This window comes from Bos indicus, chromosome 11, assembly GCF_029378745.1.
Source record: "Bos indicus isolate NIAB-ARS_2022 breed Sahiwal x Tharparkar chromosome 11, NIAB-ARS_B.indTharparkar_mat_pri_1.0, whole genome shotgun sequence".
NCBI classification, from domain to species: Eukaryota; Metazoa; Chordata; class Mammalia; order Artiodactyla; family Bovidae; genus Bos; species Bos indicus.
The window spans coordinates 30,583,150-30,610,785 of NC_091770.1; the positions used below are offsets into that span (position 1 = coordinate 30,583,150).

General features: G+C 40.8%; 1 protein-coding gene across 1 annotated transcript in view; it reads left to right on the forward strand.

The window, feature by feature from the left end:
* STON1 (stonin 1) overlaps window positions 1-25,887 on the forward strand; it is a 56,284-nt gene extending 30,397 nt beyond the window's left edge. Inside the window, exons 2-4 of the mRNA XM_019970123.2 lie at window positions 8,683-10,650; window positions 20,472-20,674; window positions 22,861-25,887. Coding sequence (XP_019825682.1) covers window positions 8,730-10,650; window positions 20,472-20,674; window positions 22,861-22,935 — 2,199 coding nt within the window. The 5' untranslated portion in view covers window positions 8,683-8,729 and the 3' untranslated portion in view covers window positions 22,936-25,887. The remainder of the gene's footprint in view (window positions 1-8,682; window positions 10,651-20,471; window positions 20,675-22,860) is intronic.
* Window positions 25,888-27,636: the final 1,749 nt, after the last annotated feature.

A 27,636-nucleotide genomic window follows, 5' to 3' on the forward strand; every position in this document is an offset into this window, starting at 1 on the left:
CTGTATCTGTGAGTCTGTTTCTGTTTTGTAAATAAGTTCATTTGTATTACTTTTTAAGAGATGTGATAGCATATAACATTTGTCTTTCTCCTGGTATAATTTCTTTGGTGGAAGAAGGGGTTGGGTACGAGAATTATATGTAAATACAGCTTTTTTCATTTTTGTTGTGGCCTGAGGCCCTCCTTTGCTGACCTAACACTTATCATGGTGCTGATAATTAATAATTTTAGGGCTTCCCTAGACATTTTGAGAGCTTGTTAAATGCCTGGTACAGCCAAGGGAGTGTGCTAGGTTTCTGAGTCCACCTGCCCCATGTGTTGAGGTAAGAGGTTGAAAACCACTGTCCTACCTACAACCTTGCTGTTCCCAGCGTGAGTAAGCATGTGCATTGGCTTTTAATTTGTTCTTAAGTTCACTGGACTCTGATGCTGCTTTGAAAATAAGCAGCTGAAAAGAATAGTCTTAATAGTTCCCTAATAAAGAGGAAGCAAACATGCTCCCCTGGAAACCTTTAAACCTCAGAGACTGACTGCTAGAAATTTTCACCATGATGCATTTTCCTTTTCTATCTGTGCCTCGTTTGGAGTCTTGGTGTCTTACCCTGTTTGCTGAAGTTTGGTTGGAATTGTCTTCTAGGAATTTCAGGATAATCCAGATTGACTGAAAAACAGATCTCTGAAAGGATCAGGGCGTGTGGGGTGGGATGGAATGCTGAGGAGAAAGCCAGGCAGTCAAACCAGGGGAATCTTTGCTTCAGAGGAAGGCAGCTGGGACTTGGTGCACAGAGTCCTGGATTCCCAGCTCTCCACTAACCAGATCTTGACTTTGGAGAAGGCTCTCCAATGCTTTGGTCATCTTGGGATTGTTGTAAAGTTTAAATGAGATGTTGTACCATTTTTCTACTAGAAGGATAGGAATAGAGACTCAGAGTAGATATGTGGGCATGGTGGGAAGGGGAGAGTGGGATGAATCAGGAGAGTAGGGTTGACATATATACACTACCATGTGTGAAATAGATAGCTAGTGGGAAGCTATAGTGCAGGGAGCTCAGCTTGGTGCTCTATGATGACCTAGAGGGTAGAGGGGCGGGATAGGAGGGGGATTCAGGAGGGAGGGAATATATGTATAGCTGATTCACATATTTACGTGTAGCTGTATACTTTGTTGTACAGCAGAACTAACACAACTTTGTAAAGCAGTTACTTTTTGTTGTTCAGTTGCTCAGTCATGTCCGACTCTTTGCAACCCCACGGACTGCAGCATACCAGGCTTCCCTCTCCTTCCCTGAGATGCTGAGATGTTGCTCTTAAAAGGGCTCTGGAGTGGTAGAACTTGGACCCTCTGGGAGACATAGATTTAGATCCTATTCCATTTGCAAGTCAGGAAGAAAAATACTGAGGTTAAATAGGTGTTATTGCTTGAATACTTTTGGATTCCAATGCCTTGAATCCAAGGCATTGGATGGGGAGAAGTTGCAGATGATTAAAAGAAGATACATTCTAGATCTCTCCACTCTGAGCTTTCTCATCCCTCCCTGGGCCTTGGACAGCGCTGTGGACAAGATGTGGCCCCCTTTCCCTGCTGGTAGTGGGGATGGGTCAGGAGAGAAGGTAAGTGCTGGATGGAATTCAGGTTAGTTGTTGACTTTAGCAAAACTGCCTGGGGTGGAGAACTAGAACTTTGTCACTAAAATAGAAAGATGAGGTCATATAGAGAGGAAAAGGGCAAAAGGTAGAAAGGACTGATAAGGAAGGGTGTGGAGGGATACAGAAGAGGAGAAAGAGGAGCAGGTGGGAAGCAAACCTGTCCTGGACCACAGGGAGCCAGAACCTCAGAGCCCATCTGAGTGCTCTTTTCAACAGGGATGAAAGGTTGGGTTCCTGTTGGGCACAATTCTGTTTGGTTGAATTAAACTTAAATTATATTCGCTGTGTTCCTCCTTGTGGAATAGTCCTACAGAGGGCTAAGAGAGCACTTTGCAAAGATTTTGCCTTCAAGGTAGATTTTTTGGCAAGGTGTGCTTTTAAGAAGTTCAAGGGTCACTTAAAAAGTAATGAGACTGATTTCTTTATTTAGCTTATGGAAGTCACTCCCCCCCGCCACCCCCTGCCATAATAAGCAAAAACTCTGATGAAACCAGTATCACCTTCAATTTGTGGAAGCTCCCAATGGAAAATGAATGAAGTAAAATGTTTGGTGTAGGTTAGAAATAGAGTTCAGTCTGAAGCTGAGCTATTTTTTCCCTTGGTGTTCTCTTTTTATTTATTTCTAATAAACCCAACTAAAGCAAATATTTACCCAAACTCTCACCCTATATGAAGAATTATTTTGGCTGGATTCCTTCTGAAGAACATTGGATGGGATGGATCAAGAGATATTGTTGCCGATATCCTCCGTCTGAGCCTCCTGGCTGCATCCCATGGAAACACTGCTGTTCGTGCTTCGGAGGGAAAGTGCTTTATGGCAACTTTAGCCCAAGGCCAGTGACAATGAATGCTCTCCAGAGAGAGCCAGCTGGCCTGGCTGCTGCTGCTCCGGGTGTTTCTGTGCCCTTGAGAATGTGTAGATTTAGCAAATGACAACACTGAGCGGGCCTGTCCCCAGTGGAGCCCCTGGCCCTTCCTCTCTTTGTGTTGGCTCTTTTCCAAGCTTGAATGATCGCATTGGTTGAGCCTTCATTATCCACAAGGAGAGATGAGGAAGCAGACTGCACAAGGAGAAAAATGTGCCTTTCTCATGGGCTTTGCTCCAACAGATTTTGATATTTTTCATATCAGAGTTTTATTTTCTGTCAGTTTGGAAGTTTGGTCAAAAATCCCAGTGGTAACACACCTTCTGCTTAAAAAAAAATTTAGTTGGATGTCAACCACCATAGCATTATTGTAGAGTTGGAAATGACCTCATAGATTATTCTTCTCTAATCACTGAATGTCTGGAGTGGCTTAACACACAAGTTTGTGAGTGGCAGAGCAGTGACCAGCATTTGGGTACTCAGCCCCTAGTTCCATGCTGGGGCCTATATGCCTCTCTCCTCTGATACCATTAGAATACTTTGAATAATTTTTGCTGTACTAGATCAGGATGAGGTGACCCGTGTTCAAATTCTGATTCTTTCTAAGCTTAGGCATATAGAAATGATCACACTAAAGCTTCTACACGAATGTTCATAGCAGGATTATTTATAATAGCCAAAAAATAGAAGCAAACCAAATGTCCCTCAACCGATAAGTGGATAAACAAAATGTGGGATATTCTCATGATGAACTATTACTCAGCTACAAAAAGGAATGAAGTTCTGAAACATGCCATGACATGGATGAACTTTGAATGAAAACATTATGCAGAGTGAAAGAAGCCAGACACAAAAGGCCACATGCTGTAGATTCTATTGAGACGAAATGTCCAGACTGGGCAAATTCATAGGAAAAGAAAGTAGATTGCCAGGGCCTGGGGGAGGAGGGGAATGGGGAGTGATTGCTCATAGTTTATTTTTAAATTGATAAGAATGCTCTGGAATTAGAGCATTCATTCAACTCTGGATATCGCTGAATGAAACATCAGTAAATTGTCATTTTGTGTATGTGAATTATATGTCAATAAGTCTATTATTAAAAAAAAAGAATCCTAGTTCTGTCTCTTACCAGTTGGGTGACTTCAGGCAATGAGTCTAAATCCAAGCAATCTCAACTATGAAATGGGAATAATGATGTATACCTCCCAAGGTTATTTTGATAAATGAGACTGTGAAGTTGAAAGTGCTGTAAACTATAAACCTTTGGAGCTGTCAGTGGGTTATAGTTCATTATAAATTGGGTTTTTATATTCTCCTGTATTTTCTACAGCACTGACAAGGTCTAACTACATAGTAGTCATTCAGATAAAGACTTTTTGAATTCAAAGGTGTTGCAGTTTTTAAAATCATAGTTAAAAACTTAACAAATTAACACTTAAAATCTTTTATCAAAAATCTAAGTGTACAGTGCAGTATTGTTAACTATTGCACGTTGTTGGACAACAGATCTCTATAACGTGTTCATCTTGAATGACTAAAATTCTGTACCCATTGAGCAGAAACACCCCTTTTTCCTCTCCCTGGTGCCCCAGGTAACCGCCATTCTCTTTCCTGTTACTAACTGAGATGCCTCACATAAGTGGAATCATACAATGTTTGTATTTTTGTGATTGGCCTATTTCACTCAACACTATATCCTTAAGGCTCATCCATGTCAGCATGTGTCTGAATTTCCTTCTTCTTAAGGCTGAATAATATTCCACTGTAAGTATATACCACACTTTTAAAATCCATTCATCAGATGATGGACATTTAGGTTGTTATCACCTCTATTGTGAATATGCTGTAATGAATGTGGGAGTGCATGAACCTGAGGGCCCATTTCCAATTCTTTTGAATAAATACACAGAAGTAAGATTGCTGGATCATATGGTAGTTTTGTTTTTTGTTTTTTTTTTTTTTAATTTTGAGAACTTCTGTTTTGCATTTTACAATCCACCAGAAATGCACAGGGGTTCTAACTTCTCCACATCCTTGCCAACATTTGTTGTTTTTTGTGTGTTTAGTGTGTGGGTTTTTGTCATCTGTTATTTTTCTTTGTTTTGGTAATGGCCATCCTACCAAGTGTAAGGTGATCTTATTGTGGCTTTGATTTGCCTCTCCCTGGCTATTTAGTGATGTTGGGTACCTTTTATATACCTGTTGTCCATTTATATATCTTGTTTGAAGAAGTATCTATTGAAGTATGTTGCCCGTTTTTAAATTGGATTACTAGTTTGTTTTTTGCTATCAAGTTGGAGGAGTTCCTTACATGTTTTGGATATTAAACTCCTCATCACATGTAAGATTGCAAATATTTTCTCCCATTCCATATATTAACCTTTTCGCTCTGTTGATTATTTGTTTTGTTGTACAGAAGCTTTTTAGTTTGATGTGGTCTTACTTGTCTTTTTTCACTTTTATTTTCTTTTTGGTGTCATACGCAAGAAATCATTACCGAGACCAATGTCATGAGGCTTTTTCCCTATATTTTCTTCCAGGAGTTTTATAGCTTCAGGGACTTGTGTTTAGGTCTTTAATTCGTTTTTAGTTGATTTCCTATATGGTGTAGAATAAGGGTCCAACAAGGAGCTTTATTTTTGCTTGGACGAGGATCAATTCCTTTCCTATGGATATCCAGTTTTCCCCACACAATTTGTTGAAGAGACAGTTCTTTTCCCATTGTATTATCTTGGCACCCTTAAAGAGGATCATTTGACCATATATGTATCAGTTTACTTGGGAGCTTTAGATTCTGTTCTGTTGGTCTGTTGGTTTTTATACCAGTACCATATTGCTTTGATTACCGAAGCTTTGTATATGTTTTGATGTCAGGAGGTGTGGAGCCTTCAACTTTGTTTATCTTTCTCAAGATTGTTTTGGCTATTCAAAGGCCTTTGAGATTCCATAAAAACTTTATGATTGCTTTTTTTTTTTTTTTAATTTCTGCAAAAAAGGTCATTGGGATTTTGCATTAAATCCTTAGGTCACTTGGGTGGTATGGACATCTTAACAATATTAATTAAATCTTCCAATCTGTGAACATAGGGTGTCTTTCTATTTATTTGAGTCTCTTTAGTTTCTTTCTGCAATAATGCTTTGTGGATTTCAGTGTACAAGTCTTTTGCCTCTTTAGTTAAGTTTATTCCTAAAGTTTTTTTGTGCTGTTGTAAATGAAATTATTTTTATCAGTTTTATTTTTGGGTTGTTAATTGTTTGTGTATGGAAATGCAGCTGATTTTGTATGTTGCTCTTGTATCCTGCAACTTTGCTGAATTCATTTATTCTAAGTTTGTGTGTGTATGTGTGTGAATGTAATCTTTAGAGTTTTCTACATGTAAGATCATAACATCTAAAAACAGACACAGTGTATCTCTTTGCTTTCTGATTTGGATGCCTTTTATTTCTTTTTCTTGCCTGATTGCTCTGGTTAGGAGTTCTAGTACTGTGTTGAATAGAAGTGGTAAGAGTGGACATTCTTGCTTTGTTTCTAACATTAGAGGAAAAACTTTTAGTTTTTTCCCATTGAATATATTAGTCGTGGGCTTTTCATTTGTGGCCTTTATTGTGTTGAGGTAATTTCCTTCAACTCCTAGTTTATTATGTGATTTCTTATTATGAAAAGATATTGAGTTTTGTAAAATGTTTTTTCTGCATCTACTGAGATGATCATATGATATTCATTCTTTGTTCTGTTAATATGGTATATCATATTGATTGATTTTCATTTGTTGAACTATTCTTGCATCCCAGGGATAAATCCCACTTGATAATGGTGTATGATCCTTTTAACCTGCTATTTAATTTGATTTGCTAGTATTTTGTTGAGGATTTTTTTGGCTTCTAGTTTTCTTATAGTATCTTTGGCTTTGGTATAAGAATAATGCTGGCCTCATAAAGTGATTTTGGAAGTCTTCCCTCATCTTCAGTTTTTGGAAGAGTTTGAGAAGGGTTGCTGCTAATTCTTTAAATGGTAGAATTCTTAAGAGAAGCCATGTGTGTCTGAGCTTTACTTTTGGGAGAAGGTTTTGACTACTGTTTCAATTCCATACTAATTATAGGCTGTTCATATTTTCTATTTCTTTATGATTCAGTCTTAGTAGATGAATGTTTCTAGGAATTTACCCATTTCTTCTAGGTTATCCACTTTGTTGGCATGAGATGGCTGGATGGCATCACCGACTCGATGGACGTGAGTCTGAGTGAACTCCGGTAGTTGGTGATGGACAGGGAGGCCTGGCGTGCTGCGATTCATGGGGTCGCAAAGAGTCGGACACGACTGAGCGACTGAACTGAACTGAACTGAACTGAATTGCTCATAGTAGTAGTCCCTTACAGGGACTTCCCAGGTGGCACAGCGGTAAAGACTGCCTACCAGTGCAGGAGATGCAAGAGACCCAGATTCAGTCCCTGGGTCCGTGAGATCTCCTGGAGTAGGAAATGGCAACCCATTCCAGTATTCTTGCCTGGAAAATTACGTGGACAGGGGAGCCTGGTGGGCTACAGTCCATGGGATTGCAGAGTGGGACACGACTGAGCACACACACACAGTCCCTTATAATAAGTTTTTATTTCTGTGATGTCTCCTCTTGGATTGATTAACTATTAAAAAAAATTATTTTTGGAGTATAGTTGATTAACATTGTTGTGTTAGTTTCAGATGTACAGCAAAGTAATTCAGTTATACGTGTATTTATTCTTTTTCCTCTTTGATTTCTGATTTGATTATTTTCTCTTTTTTTCTCAGTCTAGTTAAAAGTTTGTCAACGTTGATCTTTTCAAAAATATCAGCACTTGGTTCATTGATTTTTAAAACTTTTTTGTTCCCTGTTTCATTTATTTCTGCTCTAACATTTATTCTTTCCTTTCTTCTGCTAACTTTGGGCTTAGTTTGTTTTCTCATCCAGTTTCTTGAGATATAACATGTTATTTATTTGAGATTTTTCTTCTTTTTAATCCCTGGAGAAGAGAATGGCTACCCACTCCAGTATTCTTGCCTGGAGAATTCCATGAACAGAGGAGCCTGGTGGAGTACAGTTCATGGGGTCACAAAGAGTCAGATAAAACTGAGCAGCTATTACTTTCACTTTTCTTTTTTAATGTAAGTGTTTATCATTGTAAACTCCCCTCTTAGTACTGCTTTTGCTGCATCCCATAAGTTTTGGTATGTTGTATTTTCATTTGTCTTATCTTATTTTCTAATTTCCTTTTCAGTTTCTTCTTTGACTCCTTGATTGTTCAAAGTGTATCGCTTAATTTCTGCTTGCTTGTGAATTTTCCAGTTTTTTTTTTTTTCCAGTTTCATTCTGTTGTGATTGGAAAAGATAATTGATATGGTTTCAATCTTTTTAAATTTGTTGAGGCTTTTTTTGTAAACTAACTGATCTATCCTGAAGAATGTTATGTGTGTGTCTGAGAAGAATGTGTATTCTGATGCTATTATGTGGAATATTTTGTATATATAGCTGTCAGGTTCATTTGGTCTACAGTGTTGTTCAAGTCCTCTATGTCTTTACTGAAGCAACGCAGCAGCAGCAGCAGCAGCAGCAGCAGCAGCAGCAGCAGCAGCAGCATGTCTTTATTGATCTTCTATCTGGTTGTTCTATCCATTATTGAAATGGAAGTATTGAAATCTGTTACTATTATTGTGTTGCTGTCTTTTTCTCCCTTCAGTTTTTTAATGTTTGCTTCATATATTTGGGTGTGTTGTTGTTGGGTTTATATGTACTTGTAATATCTTCCTGGTGAGCTGACCTTTTTTTCATTATATAATGCCCTTTTTTGGCTTTTGTGACAGGTTTTGACCTGAAGTCTATTTTGCCCTATTAGTATGGCCACCCCTGCTCTCTTTTGGTTTCTGTTTCCATAGAATATCTTTTTCCATCTTTTCACTTTCAGCCTGTGTATTTTTTAAATCTAAAGTGGGTCTCTTATAAACCATGTACATTTAGATCTTGTTTTTTTTTAATCCATTCAGCCATCAAACTGTACTGTTTCAAGCATTTCTTTAAACTCAGTTAATCTATAAATCTGGATATTTTAAAATCCAAGTATTTCTCAGAATGAAGACCTCTAGTAACTCGAATTTTTTCCCCCTCATTTTATATTATTTTCTCTTTCTCCTTTAACAGAGACAACATATCTGATTCATTGGCAAGACCACAGTCTGATCCCAAAGATGTGTTCCACGAACCCAGGCAACTGGGTCACATTTGATGATGACCCCACTTTTCAGTCTTCTCAAAAGTCAAAGAATTTCCCTCTGGAGAATCAAGGCATTTGTCGGCCAAATGGACTTAAACTGAACCTTTCTGGCGCTAAGGAATTTCCCAGTGGATCTTCCTCTACCAGCAGCACCCCTCTCTCCTCTCCCATCATAGACTTTTACTTCAGTCCAGGACCTCCAAGTAACTCTCCTCTTTCTACACCTACCAAAGACTTCCCAGGTTTTCCTGGCATCCCCAAAGCAGGGACTCATGTGCTTTATCCTATTCCAGAATCATCTTCAAACAGTCCACTTACAACAGCAACAGGTTCTTCCTCATTGGCTACTAAGCCAACCTGTTTCTCCCAAGCTTCCTTACCCAGCGACCACTCATGTATACATCCAGCCTCCAAAGTGGGTCTTGCAGATGAAATGAGCCCTCACCAGGCTGAAGGGTTCCAAAGTGATACTCCCCAATTTCAGTATTTTCGGGAGGACTGTGCCTTTTCAAGTCCGTTTTGGAAAGATGAAGGCAGTGCTTCCCAGCTCACCTTTGACCCTCCAGGAAGCAGAAAGATCTTCCCATCAAGAGACAAAGAGGTGCCTGTGGATCAAAAAGGCTTAAATCAATGTTCACTCAACTACATCTGTGAGAAGCTTGAATATCTCCAATCAGCTGAGAACCAAGACTCATTTGGAAATTTGTCTATGCAGTGTCTGTATGCTGAAGACCCTGCCTCTTCCTTTGTCCCCCACATGCTCTTCAGGAGTCAGCCAAAAGCTGGATGGTCTTTCATGATGAGAATTCCAGAGAAGAAGAACATGATGTCTTCCCGTCAGTGGGGGCCAATTTTTCTAAAAGTCTTACCTGGAGGAATTTTACAAATGTATTATGAGAAGGGGTTAGAAAAACCATTTAAAGAGTTACAGCTCGATCCATACTGCAGGCTTTCTGAACCCAAAGTTGAGAACTTTAGTATGGCAGGAAAAATCCATACTGTGAAGATTGAACATGTGTCTTACACAGAAAAAAGGAAATATCATTCTAAGACAGAAGTAGTTCATGAACCAGACATAGAACAAATGCTGAAGTTGGGGTCCACAGAGTACCATGACTTCCTCGACTTTCTGACCACTGTGGAGGAGGAGCTGATAAGGCTGCCAGCTGTTTCAAAACCAAAGAAAAACTATGAGGAGCAAGAAATTTTCCTGGAAATTGTGGACAATTTTTGGGGTAAAATCACTAAAGAAGAAGGAAAATTGGTTGAAAGCGCTGTGATAACTCAAATCTCTTGCCTCTGCTTTGTGAATGGCAACACTGAATGCTTTTTAACCTTGAATGACCATGAGCTACAGAAGCGAAATGAACGCTATTTTGAGAAAGATCCAGAAAAGAAGGGGATTGATATTCTTGACTATCATTTTCATAAGTGTGTGAAAGCACAAGAATTTGAGCAATCAAGAATCATTAAGTTTGTACCTCTGGATGCCTGCAGGTTTGAGCTGATGCGTTTCAAAACTTCGCACAGCGGGGAAGATCTTCCCTTTTCCCTGAAGTCGGTTGTGGTTGTCCAGGGGGCGTATGTGGAGCTTCAGGCCTTTGTCAACATGGCCCCGTTGGTCCAGAGACCATCCCATGCCGGTTCCTTGAGGTCCTGTGACAACATAATGATACACTTTCCTGTCCCGTCTCAGTGGATCAAGGCCCTCTGGACCATGAACCTCCAGAGGCAGAAGTCCCTGAAAGCCAAAATGAACCGCCGGGCGTGTCTGGGGAGTTTACACGAACTTGAATCTGAACCTGTCATACAGGTCACGGTGGGGTCTGCAAAATATGAGAGTGCCTACCGGGCTGTGGTATGGAAGATAGACCGGCTTCCTGATAAAAATTCAAGTAAATATTCAACACACTAAGCTGATTTTCATACGAAATCTCTTAAATGTTTTCACCCTTCTCCTTGGGTTGAAACCAGACTGAGGCAGATGATGTCAGTTAGCTAAGGCCATGCTTATTACATCAGTGCATCAGTGGGTGGGAGATGGAACATTTAGTCAAACAACTGACTTATTTTGTCCCTTTATACCTATTTCTACCAGATAAGTTTAACTGAATTTTTTTTTTTTTAATAGCGTAAGAACTACCATCTGAAGCTAGGATTTTATTATGGATAGTGATACTGAGGGAAAATTTCTAGTTGGATCTCTTCACATCAACCTCAGATATTAAAATTATTGTTCATATAGCTTAGATTCCTAATTAACCTTTTAAGATCTGTCATCCTTGAATATACCTGAACCTTTTATATTCTCAGCCAGTACCAAGACTTCCTCCTTGTTTCAAGTGATAGCTCAGTTGGTAAAGAATCCGCCTGCAAAGCAGGAGACCCCGGTTTGATTCCTGGGTCAGGAAGATCCGCTGGAGAAGGGATAGGCTAACCCACTCCAGTATTCTTTGGCTTCCCTTGTGGCTTAGGTGGTAAAGAATCCACCTGCAATGTGGGAGACCTGGGTTCAATCCCTGGGTTGGGAAGATCCCTTGGAGAAGGAAAGGCTCCCACTCTAGTATTCTGGCTTGGAGAATTCCATGGACTGTATAGTCAATCCATGGGGTCACAAAGAGTCAACACGACTTAGGACTTACAGTTTCACTTTTACTTTGAAATAAGACTGCCTTTTATCTTTACCCAAGTTAATTTCTTTTGCTGAATTGACCAATTTGACCATCTTGACAAGTTGTTTTAATTTTAATTAAGCATTGAAACAGTTACTTTTTTTATTTTGCAAAGAAAACAGTGAATCTAGAAGTTTAGAAATTTGAACAGACAGTTCTAGCATTGCATTTATTTTAAAGTAGTGAGTTAGTGATTGGAGAAGGAAATGACAACCCACTCCATTGTTCTTGCCTGGAGAATCCCAGGGACAGGGGAGTCTGGTGGGCTGCCGTCTATGGGGTCGAGCAGAGTCGGACACGACTAAAGCTACTTAGCAGCAGCAGCAGCAGCAGCAGCAGCAGCAGTGAGTTAGTGAGGGCTTCCCAGGTGGCACTAGTGGTAAAGAACCCACCTACCAATGCAGGAGACATAAGAGATCTGGGTTTGATCTCTAGGTTGGGAAGATCCCCTGGAGGAGGGCATGGCAACTCACTCCAGTATTCTTGCCTGGAGAATCTCTTGAACAGAGGAACATGGCCGGCTACAGTCCATAGGGTCGCATGGAGTCGGATATGACAAGCGACTTAGCATGCAGGCACAGTATGTTAGTGTGGGTGTAGCGTCATAAAGTAAAAAAGCAAAATTTGAAATTAGGGCTGCTCCCTGTTTTAGTTCAGTTATTTCTAGCAGAACACTGGGCTTTGGAACGAAGTTGGGGGCAGGTTTGGAGCATTTGAGTTGATGCATTCATCATTTAAGCCAACCTTTATTGAGTACTTTTTGTATTCCAAGTGCCACATCAGGTGCTGGGGCTCAAGAGAAGTAAGATTGTTTCCTACTTTCAACTAGCTCTCAGCTGGACTAGTCCTTCAGGGAAATTTAATTTCATCGTAGGACCTCCATGCTGTAGACTTCAGAGGAAGCGTTTTTATTTGGGGTAGACCTCCAGCAAAAAAGCCCATTTTTCAAAACGGGCTATCTGTTAGAATAGCCTGCTGTGCTATGCTCAGTCATGTGTGACTCTTTGCAACCCCATGGACTGTAGCCTGCCAGGCTCCTCTGTCCATGTGATTTCCCAGGCAGGCATTCTGGAATGGGTTGCCATTTCCTCCTCCAGGGAATTTTTCCCACCCAGGAATCAAACCCGTGTCTCCTGCATTGGCAGGAGGATTCTTTACCACTGAGTCACAAGAGAAGCCCATTCAGGCTCTACTGTATGCCAGTTAAATCAGAATGTCTTGGGTAGGGGCCCAGGTGAACGTAATGTGTAGCATCTCTCAACTAACTGCAGCTTGAATTATGGAGAGGGCCTGGCAGGTGAGAGACACAGCTCGTGGCTGACAAGTCCCAGGCCCCTGTGCTGAAGGGAAGCCCCTGCTCAGTAGCCCTTTCTGACAGAACTTGCTTTTCTCCTTTTATGCCCAGTTCCCCTCCACAGTGTTCTCTGGACTCGCAGTAGCTCGTAGTTACTTCCTAGTTCCAAGGAATAGCCAGGAGAGCCCAGGCAGGCGGGGGGAGGCAGTGATGGGGTAGTATGCTCACAGGTGTGGCCTCTAAGGGCACCTCCTGGGCAACTCTTAACATGATGGGATTGTCTTCCATGATAGGATCCATTTAGGGCCTGTTTCCTGCCATCTTGATAATGAGGAACAAGTTAAAATTATTCTCAGATTATCTTCCTCCCAGGGAAACAAATTGTCAGGTTTTGAGTATGTGATTCCAAGGGATCTGCTCTCAAAGTTATTTGTGACTTTTATTTTGCTAAATACAAAGGGAAAGATGGGGAGGCAGGCTGGAACGCTGGCTGTAATCTCCTCGGTCCCCAGAGATGTCCCCTGAGGTCTGGGTGATAACCCGACTCCTGTTGTTCTCCTTTAGTCCTAGAGATGGTCACTGGACCCAGAACAGAAGGTCAAGTGTAGCTTTTGCACAGATGTGAAGAATGATTATGCCTCTGAGAGAGGAGCACTGAGGGTTCAGCCTGCTGGCTTGTCTGGCTGGGCTCAGGGCGGGCAAGGTGTGCAGGGAGCCCACTCCAGCTGCTCTGTCTTGGTGCAGCCTAGACCCGCCGGGGCAACCACATTTCTTTTTCAACCTGAGAACCCATGCAAATCATTCTTTTCTGATTTTAGAAGGGGAACAACATATATAAAGCTTCTTGTAAAAATGATCCTGTTCAGAATACTGCATTTTCTCAGAATTAATGGTATAGGTAATCAATCCATTCAACAAGAATTTAATGGGATGGCTCTCTCATTCACGCATCTGTTGCACCAACACCCACGAAATTTCCTGTAGGTACAGGCTCTGTGCTGGGTGCTCGGGGGACACAGATAGAAACATGTTCCCTGCTTTCTGGAAACAGATGTCTGATGGGTGAGGCAGACGCAGAAGCAGCTATCCAAAGGCACGATGGCACTGTACTTCTTCTCTTGCAGGCGTGTACTACATACCTGGTGGGGACCCCAGAGGAAGGGGCGATCAGCTGCGGGGGGGCGGGTAGGGAAGGCTCTGCTGGAGAGGGGATGCTTCAGCTTGGCCTGTAAGAATCAGTGGGATTCCATCAAGACAGAAACAGCAGAAACACAGGCGCGTCCATGGGGGGATCTTACCTGAGTTTCAGGACTGAGGGGAGAGTTGGAGAGGAAACCAGGATGCGAAGAGTGTTGTGAGCCACGCTGTGGGGTGTGGGGATTGTCAACAGGGCCTCTGGAATGTTTTCAGGCACATTTGTGCACACCTTGTTTTAGAAAGTCAGGCGTACATTGTGGAGGAGAGATTCAGAAGTAGATTAAAGTAACGGGAGGCTGGTAGAAGGGAGAGGGACTGAATAAGACAAGAAGGGGCAGTGGGAGAACTGAGACAAAGGTGAAGGGTGACCCCGAGACAGTGATGGGCGGTCTGTGGGCTCGGGGGGAAGGGAGGGGCTGGGAGGAGTTCAGGGCCTATGGCTTTTACAAAAAGATGGGCACTGGTGCCATTAGCTAAGATAGCCTCTCCTCACTCCTTTTAAAATCTGCTTCCAGCCCTGGCTGCATGTTAGAGTCCTTAGAATCATTAGAGTTATAATATTTAAAATAGCACATATAGGCCTCATCCCCACCAAGCAGACTCCAGGCCTGAAGCCCAGGTATTGGTGCTTGTGAGAGGCTCTTCCACGCTGCTGGCCTGGTAGCTCTCCTGGGAGAACTGTCCTGGCCTCCTAGGCATCAGTCCTCCCTGCTCTCTGCATCCTGTGTCTTTTAGAGCTCCCGTACTACCCTCCCATCTGCATTTACCAGCAGTTGTGCTCACTGAGGACAATTAGAAGAATGCATTCCCAGAGAGGCTCTCTGGACTTGGTCCTGGCCTTTGGGAATTCTTGTAGAGGACTGTCCTAGCACGAGGCTCATGCAGATAGATGTTTTACCAGCATTCCAGCCAACTACATAGTGAGAACTCACTGACCAAATAAATCCCTTGGGATGAAAGCTGCTTCATTCAGATCAGGCCTGTGCACCAAGAGGAGGCCCATTGAGAAGGCAGTGAAGCTGTGACCAGTGGAGTCTGGGGGAAGGGGGGGCTCTGAGCCAGGCTGGGTCTGGACACTTCTGGGGTCACATGGACTTGTCACGGAGGCTTCTCCACCACAGGGGTGATAGGGGTGGTAATGCAAAGATTAAGAGGCTTCCTGCCACTTTTTTCTTGAGAAGCATAGAAAGAGTAAGGCTAGAGTAGAGAGGAAGGCTTTATCCTGAGGCAGTGCTTCTCAAGTGTTGGCGTGCACATGAATCGCCTTGTTAGAACGTGGACTCTGATTTGGCAGGTGGGGCTCCCCATACTGTGTCTCCCACACATGCTCCAGTGATGCCAAGTCCGCTGGCCATGGGCCTCATGCAGAGGAGCAAGGACTTAGAATGCATCTTGATGTTTCTATACGACTTTAAAAATCACTTGGGTATTTAGAGAAGAGAGGATTTTAAAAGAAGTTCTTTAAAACGTTACCCTTTCAAGCTAGCTTCTGAAAAACCTACACTGTTAGGGAAAAAAAAATTAGAAAAATGGAAACTAAAAAGACTATACGAATTACTTGTACTCATTAAAAACAAATTAAAAAAAAAATGCCCCTTTCTTGGGGATTTGTGAGATCAGTATTGACTTTTCCTGTTGGTGAAATCACTCGTGATTTTAGGGGAGGTGGGATGTTGGCTCCTTAAATGTCTTTTCTGCCATCATGCCAGTGCTTAATATACCTTTAACAGTGAGTGAGCCTTTCATTTTAAACAAAGGTTGGCCCCAGATAGTTCATTCAGGCTAAGGTGTAAATGACAACAGAGGACTTTTCTTGAGCACAGATTTTGCTGGGGGTGGGAAAGACAAAGAGGAGGAGGAGAAGGCGGTGGATAAAGAGGGGGAGGGAGAGAGAGGAAAACGGAGAAAGGAGGGGGAGAGAATGAAGACAGGAAAACCTTGTTAGCCATAGAGGGTGCATATGGCAGCATAGGATTAGAGAGAGAGGTGAGAATGACGGAGGGTCACTTAACATACGTCTATCTCCACTCTCCTGGTTTTACCAATTTTAAAATATATCCTGCTATTACTTTTTTCTTTGCTGTCTCTTCAGTACATTGGTTTTTCTCTCCTCCTCCACTGGTGTCACCCTCCTACCATTCATTCCCTCCAACTCTCACCAATTCCGTTTCAGATGTAAAATATTTTGCTTCAAGAAGGACTGGATATCTACTAGACCTGAACAGATTTTGTGATTTGTATGCATAGTCCTTAGAAAGCGGTGAGACTGATTACCAAAGCCTGAGAGTGCCCCCTGGTGGTCAGTACTGAGATAAAGAACATGATTTTCCTCTATTAGTTATTCTTTTGTAAATTCCACAAATAGCCTTTCAGCTCCAAATGTGCCAGACTTGCGCTAAGGATAGACATGATACTTTTCTTTATGGATATCAAAGTTCAAAGGGAGTGTGAGTTACTAAACATTGTAGAGTATTTAGAGTTTTAAAAGCCAAGAAAAAATATGTCAGAAAAATGTTATCTTTAAACCTTCTTCTTCTTCTTCTTTTTTTTTTTTTAGAAAAGTGGATAGAAAGGTTTTTTTCCTAAACCTATTTTTGGACTACTAGGTCTTAAAGTTGGGTTATTTTCATTGCAAAATTCCGAAAGAATTTTTCTTTAAAATGTATCAAATTAGATAATCTTTAGTATTATTTTCAGCTCTAAAAGTGTAGAATTCACAGTCCTTTCATTAGCAGAATTACAGTCATTAAATGATAATATTGAATTTATAATCAAAGAGCACTTTGCACTTCTATCAGTACAACTCTCAAGAGGGTAAAGAATCCGCCTGCAATGCAGAGACCTGGTTTCAATCCCTGGGTTGGGAAGATCCCCTGGAGGAGGGCATGGCAGCCCACTCCAGTATTCTTGCCTGGAGAATCCCTATGGACAGAGGAGCCTGGCAGGCTAAAGTCCGTGGGGTCTCAAAGAGTTGGACATGACTGAGTAACTAAGTGCATGGTACGGCTCTACAGCTGTGTGTGCCAGCTGGCTTCTTTAGTCCTCACAGCAATCCCATACGGTTCATACTGTTACCATCATCACACCCATTTTCAGATGGGGAAACTGAGGCTCGCAGCAATCAAATAACTTGCGAAGGGTCTCACACATCTTTCAAGTAGCAGAGCTGGGATCTGATCGTGGGCATCCTGAGTCAGTGCTTATGTGCTTAACCACCATGCCATAAAGGACTCAAGAGTGCCTGAATTAAGTTTAAATAAACTTACTGTATCCTGTAGACAGAAGGCTAGAAAAGCTAATGGATTGTGGAATCTCCCCTGGGTGTGTGTGTGTGTGTGTTAATAAAGTTATCACTTGACTACAGTGATCTGGATAGTGTAAGGCAACTCTGGGGCCGCTGTTGTCTTGCCCTACGAGTGGTGGAGACGCTAATCAGCATCTGTTGATGGGTGACGTCTCAAGGGCTTTTATAGCCTTACAGTGCTATTAGTCTCTCTATAAGAAGCAGTTGTAAGGCATGAAAGGCAATTTATCTTTTAAGAATTAAGTGAAATCCTTTAAATTCTTGTTTTTGTGCCTAAAGCTATCTTTTGATAGAAATGTTCTTTCTTGCGTCATGTCAGTGGTACAGTAATTTAATCTGGCTTTTGAAATTATTGTTATCTCTTGCATAAGTAAAGGTAGCTACAAGGAATATGTAGATGGAATATGCCAATGCAGGAGACGTAAGAAACGAGCGTTCGGTCCCTGGGTTGGGAAGATCCCCTGGAGGAGGAAATGGGAATGCACTCTAGTATGCTTGCCTGGAGAACCTCATGGACAGAGGAGCCTGGTGGGCTGCTGTCCATAGGGTCACACAGAGTCAGACATGACTAGAGCGACTTAGCACACGCAGCTACATGGAATATGCAGGCACTGTGGACTGGTGGAACAGAATCATGGAACATTCATAGAGTTACTGCAGTGATTACATTGAAAATATTTTTAACTTCGCTGTAACATACATACATAAACACACAGTATATAACCCCTCTTAAAAGTTTTTGTGTATATCTGATATCCTAAGGTCTGGCAGAGAGTCTGGTTTGGTATAGAGTTAGATGCTCAATACATGGCAAAGCAAACTAAGTGAAGAAAAAAATCGTGGAAACATTGAAAGTCAGTATGCCCATCTCCACACTGTACATTTGTTCCAGTCAAAGCTTTGAGGAGGGTAAGTGGGAATTAATGTACTCAAAAATAATGTCCCACTAAAAAAAAGAATCCTTGGCTTAGAATCTTTTCTGAAATGCAAGAAAAAATTCACTAAGTTGAACTTTAAAAAAACCATAATTCTTTATAAAGTGACCTAATTTACTCTGAAATTTTCCTTTGCATTATCAATAAATAGAATGGTAAGAAAATATTAAGAATTATTATCTTAGTCTACTTAACAGAAAGTTTTCTTTTTAAATATGTCTTATGTGCATTGTAGCCCAACAATGATGCTTAATTTAAATATTACTCATCTTTTAATTTAAAAAACTTAGCATGCTTATGTTATTCTATTATTCTGAATTAGAATCACTCAATAGAAGGCACTCACATATGTTCGGTTCAGTCGCTTAGTTGTGTCCAACTCTTTGTGACCCCATGAATTGCAGCATGCCAGGCCTCCCTGTCCATCACTAACTCTCAGAGTCCACCCAAACTCATGTCCATTGAGTCAGTGATGCCATCCAACCATCTCATCCTCTGTTGTCCCCTTCTCCTCCTGCCCTCAATCTTTCCCAGCATCAGGGTCTTTTCAAATGAGTCAGCTCTTTGCATCAGGTAGCCAAAGTTGGAGTTTCAGCTTCAACATTAGTCCTTCCAATGAACACCCAGGACTGATCTCCTTTAGGATGGACTGGTTGGATCTCCTTGCAGTCTAAGGGACTCTCAAGAGTCTTCTCCAACACCACAGTTCAAAAGCATCAATTCTTTGGCGCTCAGCTTTCTTCACAGTCCAACTCTCAAATCCATACATGACTACTGGAAAAACCATAACCTTGACTAGACGGACCTTTGTTGACAAAGTAATGTCTCTGCTTTTCAATATGCCATCTAGGTTGGTCATAACTTTCCTTCTAAGGAGCAAGCGTCTTTTAAGTTCATGGCTGCAGTCACTATCTGCAGTGATTTTAGAGCCCCCCAAAATAAAGTCAGTCACTGTTTCCACTGTTTCCCCATCTATTTGCTATGAAGTGATGGGACCAGATGCCATGATCTTAGTTTTCTGAATGTGGAGCTTTAAGCCAACTTTTTCTCTCTCCTCTTTCACTTTCATCAAGAGGCTCTTTAGTTCTTCTTCGCTTTCTGCCATAAGGGTGGTGTCATCTGCATATCTGAGGTTATTGATATTTCTCCCGGCAATCTTGATTCCAGCTTGTGCTTCGTCCAGCCCAGCGTTTCTCATGATGTACTCTGCATATAAGTTAAATAAGCAGGGTGACAATATATACAGCCTTGACATACTCCTTTTCCTATTTGGAACCAGTCTGCTGGTTCCATGTCCAGTTCTAATTGTTGCTTCCTGACCTGCATATAGGTTTCTCAAGAGGCAGGTCAGCTGGTCTGGTATTCCCATCTCTTTCAGAATTTTCCAGTTTATTGTGATCCACACAGTCAAAGGCTTTGGCATAGTCAATAAAGCAGAAATAGATGTTTTTCTGGAACTCTCTTGCTTTTTCGATGATCCAGCAGATGTTGGCAATTTGATCTCTGGTTCCTCTGCCTTTTCTAAAACCAGCTTGAACATCTGGAAGTTCACGGTTCACATATCGTTGAAGCCTGGCTTGGAGAATTTTAAGCATTACCTTACTAGCATGTGAGATGAGTGCAATTGTGTGGTAGTTTGAGCATTCTTTGGCATTGCCTTTCTTTGGGATTGGAATGAAACTGACCTTTTCCAGTCCTGTGGCCACTGCTGAGTTTTCCAAATTTGCTGGCATATTGAGTGGAGCACTTTCACAGCATCATCTTTCAGGATTTGAAAGCGCTCAACTGGAATTCCATCACCTCCACTAGCTTTGTTCGTAGTGACGCTTCCTAAGGCCCACTTGACTTCACATTCCAGGATGTCTATCTCTAGGTGAGAGATCACACCATCGTGAATATCTGGGTCATGAAGATATTTTTTTGTACGTATGAACTTGATATAACTCTGAATTTTTTGTCACTGTTGTTGGTCATTGTTTTATTTGAATAATTAAATGAAATATTTAACTTTCTTTTTGAAAGAAGAAACAGCCTACTTCTACTTGAAAATATTTTGGGAGTTAACATATGTAACTATATAATGATAAATTGCACTTACTTTAAAGCTAGTACTTTAAAAAATGCAGTTAGATTCCCCCCTCCCCAATTAGTGCAAGATTGTGAATTTTGAAGAAATGTAATTCAATGGAATTCACAGCCAGAGTGCTAATGGAAATGTTTATTAAAGAGAGAGATGCGTGCCTTTTACACTCATGAGAAATGTGCACTGCCCATTGAAATGCTTTGACTGACCTTTTGATTTTTTTTCTTCAAGGTCCTGATCATCCCCATTGTTTGTCTTACAAACTAGAACTTGGATCAGACCAAGAAATTCCCTCCGATTGGTATCCATTTGCTACTATTCAGTTTGGGATCCTTGATACCACTGCTTCAAGGACAGAGGTCAGGTCTCTGGGGGTGGAGAGTGATGTCCAGCCTCAAAAACACATTCATCATCGGGCTTGCTACAACATCCAGGTACATCCCAAAGCCCTTGGGGTTAGGATTGGACTTTTGAAGCTGTGACCTGATTTGGCTTTAGATTCTTGTTTGCCCTCTTAAGTAACTTCCTGTGTATGTATGTATTAGACCTAGAAAAGAGCCCAGTTGTGGAAACTTGATGGTCACCAGTGAGCCTAGTTCTTCCCCTCAGTTCTAGAGAACATTAGGAACCTGAGGACAGTGCCATGTACTTAACTCAGATCTCAATGAAAAACAGGGCATTAAAAATAAGTTTACATTTCAGAAGCATATTTGTAATAAAGGTTTTATCAGAATAACATTTCCCAAGATGTGTTCTATGGGACATATGTCCCATATAATGATCTAAGAAAAAAATAAGTTGGGGAATGCTATCCACTTAATGTTGAACAAGGAAGTCCTGCAGTAAAGAAACTTACTAAACTTAGCTCAGTCTCTCCCTACTTGCCAATTATGGAGTCTTGTCTCCTGTAAAACACCTATCAGTATCTTCTGTAATAGTATTTTGTGGTGCACTGTTTGGGGAAATGCTGAGTTACTGTGTCACCACAATTTTAAATGTTCACCATCAGCTCATCTGCATTCTTAAGCCGGTTGAATTAGAGAGTGATGTACACTTGCACTTGTTCCTAAGCTTGCTTTTCCTTCTCAGCTTCAAAGTTAGTAGTTACAGAAATAACCTCTGTCACACATTTCCCATAGTATCTTGAAATGGTGTGATTATATGATATCATTAGCACCAACTAGCGGTTCTATAATATAGTAATCTAAGTCTGAAATTTTCTTTATTTTGGACTGTCTGTTCAGAAGCCTGTATGTTCGGGTCCAGTAATGTTTTCTGTATTGGTAAAACCAATGATGAGTGGGTGCTATTCTGTGCGTCCCTTCAAAACCGAAGGACTGATTTGGCAGCTGGGAATTGCCCTGGATGATGCAATATGCCACTCTCCAGGTCACATCTCCTTCCTGGGGCAGCCTGTGTCCAATGACTGGTGGATCAGGGGTCTAAATGCCCTTCTGCCTCAAGTTTCAATAACCCTGCAGGGCCATCCTAGCTTCATCCCTCTCTGGGGATTGGCTAAAACCTTTACTGTGACTGCTTTGTAGGCTAACCTCTCTCCCTTCCTGTTCTGCCCCTTTCCCTCCCCTCACCTCCCTCCCCTCCTTCTCCCTTTCTCTCCCCTCCCCTTTCTGTGTCAGTCAGGTGTTGACCCCAGGAGCTCTCCACAGTAAACTTTCTGCACCCCAGTCTCCATCTCAGCATCTGCTTCTTAGGGAAGCTGACCTGTAACACTAGGCATCTAAGTGTTACGTGTGACTGAAATGTGTGTCGAGTGCACATGGAGACTTCATACCATCTGCCGTTCCTGGGATGCGCCAATTTCACATAGTTTGTAGAGGACCACTCAGAGTTATATACCAAAGTCTCTTTAGCTTTAATGGCAGTCGGTTTCAAAATGTTATCTTCCATTTAACAAGTATTTATTGAGCAGTTTCAAAGTGCCATCTGCTGCTGTAGATGCTGAGACACAAAGGTGAAGTCCCTGTCCTCGTAAAGCCTACCTTCTAGTGACAGAACAAAAAGTAATCAGTCAAAAAGTACCATAATTTGAAGTATTGACAAACTCTAAGAAGAGAATAAAAGAAGGTCACAGGATAGAGAGGGATAGAGGGCTTCCTCATCTAGAGTGGTCCCGGAGGGACTCTGTGAGGAGATAACGTTTGAAAGGGTGAGATGACAGAGGTGAGGGACAGGTGGATGGTTTGGCCCAGATGGGTTACTATTGTAAACTAGTTTGTTTTAGTTAGAGGGATGATTTTGGGTGTACTCTGAAGCTCAGGGAGGCCCGAAGCTGGATGTATGATACTTGGGGGATATAACTGATCACATGTCTAGCTAGATTTGTAAATGTCTTATCAGTATGTGTATTCTGTGTACACCTGTGTTTGAGAAGAACCTTTGTCCTCTTCAAGATTTGACCCTAGAGGGAAGGATTTAGGAGACTTGTCCAGAAGGAGAGCACTGTGCCTCACTTGGGAACGGGCATGGCAGGGTGGAGGGGCTGTGTTTGTGTGCAGAGGATGAGGTAGCTACAGTGCTTGCTGGTTTACAAAACAGAACTGAAGTGTTATGCCATGTTGCATTCATTAATGCTTCCTCCTGTTTTGCTTTTGCGCAACAGGTTGAAATAGAAAAGAAGTGGATTAAAATCGATGGAGAAGACCCGGATAAAGCTGGTGACTGTGTAACTCAGTAGGAGTAGCAGGAGTCAGTGATGATGACCCACTTTGCAAATACATAATTGACAGAAGCCACACCAAGTCCTCTACTGCTGTGCAGTGGGAATGACAGACCCACTGGCCGTGTTTAGGGGAGTTTAGACCTGCAAGCGAACCAGCTATCCTTTATGCTTTTGATATGTTTGTGCCCCAGGGGTTTGATCTAAAATGTGTCTTGAATTTTTGTGATATTTTTATTTCCTAGTAGAACTCAAAGGCACTCTTCTCCAGTGTGTGACCTCACAGCCACTGGCCAAAGCATTTTTGATTACTTGGGGGCTGATTGTTTTCCACTCTGGGTTGATGCCATGTTTATTATCCTCCAGCCCCATCTCTTCTTATTAAGTTAGCACCTGTGCTAGAGGAGAAGGCAGTTGAAGGAGACATAAACCAAAGTACTTAATTTTCCCTCTTGCTCTTCTCTGAAACGTGGCTATTGTAGAATGATGTGGAAACCACAGGCTAAAATGGAGATGTGGAACTCTCTCTGATTCTGAATTATTTATCTTCCTGTCTTGTTATCACATTGGTGAGTAATCATCAGCTGTATTTGGTACCTCTCTTTCCCCCGTGGTATTATTATTTTCAAAATGTATTTGTGTGCTGATATGTGCGGCAAAGACACTAGTTCTGTTACTATGCATATTTTAGTACAAGTCACTGAGACATACTGCCTTTTGCTTGGAGAGATTCCTTTCAGAATGAAATCCTAGTATGGACACTAGTTAAAATATTAATGTATGTTAAAAATGAATTTTCATAGTCCATGAATATTGCTTCTCAAAAGTGTAGACTCTAAGAATGTATTTTGATAAAGTATTATTTGTAATTAACACAAGCCCCTCTTAAGTAGAAGTCTGAATCATGATTATTTTATGCTAGTCCTGCTAACATGCTATTTATGCTAATTCTGCTTAATTTAGAGTGATTTTCTTTAAAAGATGAGCAAAGTGAAAGATACTAGATTATTTTGTCTACATTTCTAACAAGTGATATTTCTATTTTTCAAAGTCAGATAAATGTTTGTTTGTTTTTTAATGAAAAAAGTCAATGGCATTAGCAATTATAATTCTGTTTATAACTTCCTTTAAGTGTTTACAGTGAAAAGTCAGACTTTTAAATTTAGGAAATCTATGTTCTAGATATTTTTTTAGTAGGAAAAACATGGAAAAAAACATGATATTAATACACCTTCAATTTATGTTGATCCTTAAATATGATTAGGAGATATTTTTCTCTATTTACCGGATTTGTTTTGAGTCAAAACTGATATGACAGTATTCTTCCAAACAACATTATCTGTTGGCCCTCATACATTTTATTTAATGTTATATTACATTCATTTTAATCTGTTCAAAATGCAAATTAAAACAAACATTTATGATGGTTTGTATCAATCAGCAGATTTACTGCTTTTCATTATTTTACTGTAAAGGCAAAGAATGCAAAAGTTGACTGTTAAAATGAATTGGTATTGCTCTTTTTAACTTCACTTGATGTGTTGCTCATAATATCACATGCTTGAGACTCGCTATAGATATATACGAGAGCAAATCTGTGTGTGCATCATATAAAAAAAATTCTACCATCCTGACTCACCTGGTGTGGCACATTCTGGAATGACTTCAATCTGCTCAGAGCAAATATGGAGGCAGGCTGAACTTGGTGCTGCTCCATGGTCCCAGGGACGGTAACTGAGTTAATTACTGCTGGTCCTTTCAGATCTGTTTTATGGCATCCTGCCCATAAAGAACTCAGAGTCTTATTCGGATGAACTTAATGAATATTTACACCTCAAAGTAATTTCAGCATAGGGTCCAATTAATCACCCCTCAGGCTTTCCAGGTTGCCAGCATGTGCCGGCACCTCACTGCTGGAGTCATTTATTCACCAGCCCTCCAGCCTTCAGACGCATCTCAAGATTCAGTGCTGAAAATAATAACAAAAAGCTGACTGAAGCCCAAGTTGAGTTTTTGTGGCAATGCAAAGGGTGATGGTAGGAACAGCAGGGTTCTGCAGCATAATTGTTCATTTGCACATCTATTAGGGTCCTTAAATATTCATTACTTAGCATTAAATTAACATTCTTTGTTGGGTGGAGAGAATTTTTAATACAGTTCTTCTGACCTGAGCTGTGGCAGAAGGTCAAATGTGATCTTGGTGCTCTAAGTGAAAAATCAGGTAGAGTCCACTTAGACTTACAAATTAAAAAGTAGAATCTCCTTTTCCAGAAAGTAAATGATGATCTTCAAAACAACAATGACAAAAACTCCTTCTTTTAAGGTCAGGAAGGGAGGAAGGAAGTGAATGAAGGAGGAACTACTCCTTACTAGCATTTTAATTTAGGTAATTTATTTAGATCAATGCTTTATGAGCTTGACCCATTAGGGGTCTTTTGTATAATTGACTCAATGGCAGACTTCCAAGCAGTTGGCCAGTTTGGGATGGGTTGCTCTGCTCTAATTGGTCTGGTCTAGTTGCCTTACCAGTCAAAGGATCGTATTAACTCTGTAAATGAATTCCATGGCTTGATGGTTACCTGATCAGTTGTACAAATCTGAATTTAAGGACATTTCCTTTTTTTTTAATGGGACTAGAAATAGTTTATCCATTTAAAAAGAATGGAAAAAAAAAAAGCCCTCCTTAACATAAATAAAGGCTGGCATTTTGACCTGATTTCTGTGTTAGGTAATTGTAGGGTTTTAGTTCCCTTCATTCTGGGTTTGTGTTTTGATATAGACCTTTTTCTCTTATAAATTCGGTCAGGAGGCCTTCCTTAATAATGACTAAGTATTATTATATCTTACTCAAAATATGATTTTATGTCGTCAATACAAATATAAAACATATTGAGCCTTAATAATCATGTAACAAAGTATTTTGTAGATTGCATATTGATTTTTTAAAAATTAAAGATGTATTTCAAATGATTCTTGATATGCAATGGACTTATATCTTCTTTTGCAAGGTCTGGGGCTGTTTTTTTAAGGTATGAAATCCATTTCAATAACCTTAAACAATTGACTCTGTCAGACAAATGCATGCTTACATGTGTATATGCTCAGTTGTATATAACTCTTTGCTACCTCGTGGACTGTAGCCTGCCAGGCTTCTCTGTCCACGGGATTCTCCAGGCAGGAATACTGGAGTGGGTTGCCACTTCCTTCTTCAGGGGATCTTTCCGACCTAGCGATTGAACCCATATCTCCTTTCCTGCATTGGGAGGTGAATTCTTTACTGCTGAGCCACCTGGGAAGCCCCCAGACAAATGTATACTGCTTCACTATTAAGGAGTTAGTGTACATGGTGTTTTGACACATCCTGGAAAATATCACCATCAAAGTACAATTTGTGATGTTAAAGAATTATTTTTGAAAGAGGATATAATCATTATCTCATGAAGAAATGATATGAGTGTGTGCCCAAGTTTTACTGTTAAGATGTTTGTTACAAGTGGTTCTAAGAAAAATTCAAAAGAGCAGAGACATGTACAGGAAATAAGGAATTCTGAAATGAATTTACAAACTGATGCAGAATGGATTGGTCCATAGGGCAATATTAGTAATAATTTCCTCTACCCCCACACAGTTAATTTATATGTTATTATCAGTTTTCTAAAACTTACAGAGTTGGGAAATAACTCAAGGACCATAGAATCTGTTGATAATTTGGATAAATGAACTAGTTAAGACACTTTACAAAGTCTTTCACAATTTTTCCCAATAACTGGACGAACTTTGTCCACAGGAGAATTCTAAGCAATTTTCAAACTTTGGCAACTAGTATTAGAGAAATGATGTGCTTTCAAAGTGATTTTTTTAAGTTTAGAAAACTACTTTTATCCAATTGTACAGAATCTATTTCAGGTAAGTTGTATGTTTATGGAGTATTAAAGATACGAAGATAAATCAGTTCTAATGAAAACCAACCTAAGAAACTCTCCACCTGCTCTTTGTATGAGCAAGCTGCCTGTGTTGAAATTCAATTTTTATCTAGCCGTTGCAGTTAAATTTCAAAATTGCATCAGGAAATAAACCATCGTAGAGGCTGGATCATTGGGAACTGTTTTAGCCACTCCTGGAATTAACAGGGCTTGACTCTTGTTCCACAGGAACAATAAAAAGATTCAGTGACATAAACTGATCATATTTGTAACAGAATTCCTCAGATTCCATCAGTCATTTCTTTCCTGTTTTGTTTCAACTCCACCTGGACTCTCCTGCCTTCTCTGCGTAGTTGCATAGTGGTTCCAATGCATTTTCTTGCGTCTGTCCCAGCCCCTCCCCATTCTCAGCAGCTCCTCCACTCCCAAGACCATTTTTTGCCCTTACCTACCCACTCCAGTGTTCTTGCCTGGAGAATCCCAGGGATGGGGGAGCCTGGTGGGCTGCCGTCTGTGGGGTCGCACAGAGTCATGACTGAAGCAACTTGGCAGCAGCAGAGTCCTGAAGGACAGGGCTGGGTGTATTTGATTGAGCCATATGACGCTGACAGTATGTAACCTTTCTTGATGGCAATTTCATGGTGCTAAACCTAATTACCTTCATGTTTCCCCAGTTTATATGAAATAAGATTTTTCTTATAATTATGTTAATGAGTTCCTACTTAGAACTGGCATCTAAATATGAATTTGTCAATTTTTAAAGCAAGATAGAATTGGTAGTCAGAAAGCAAAAGGA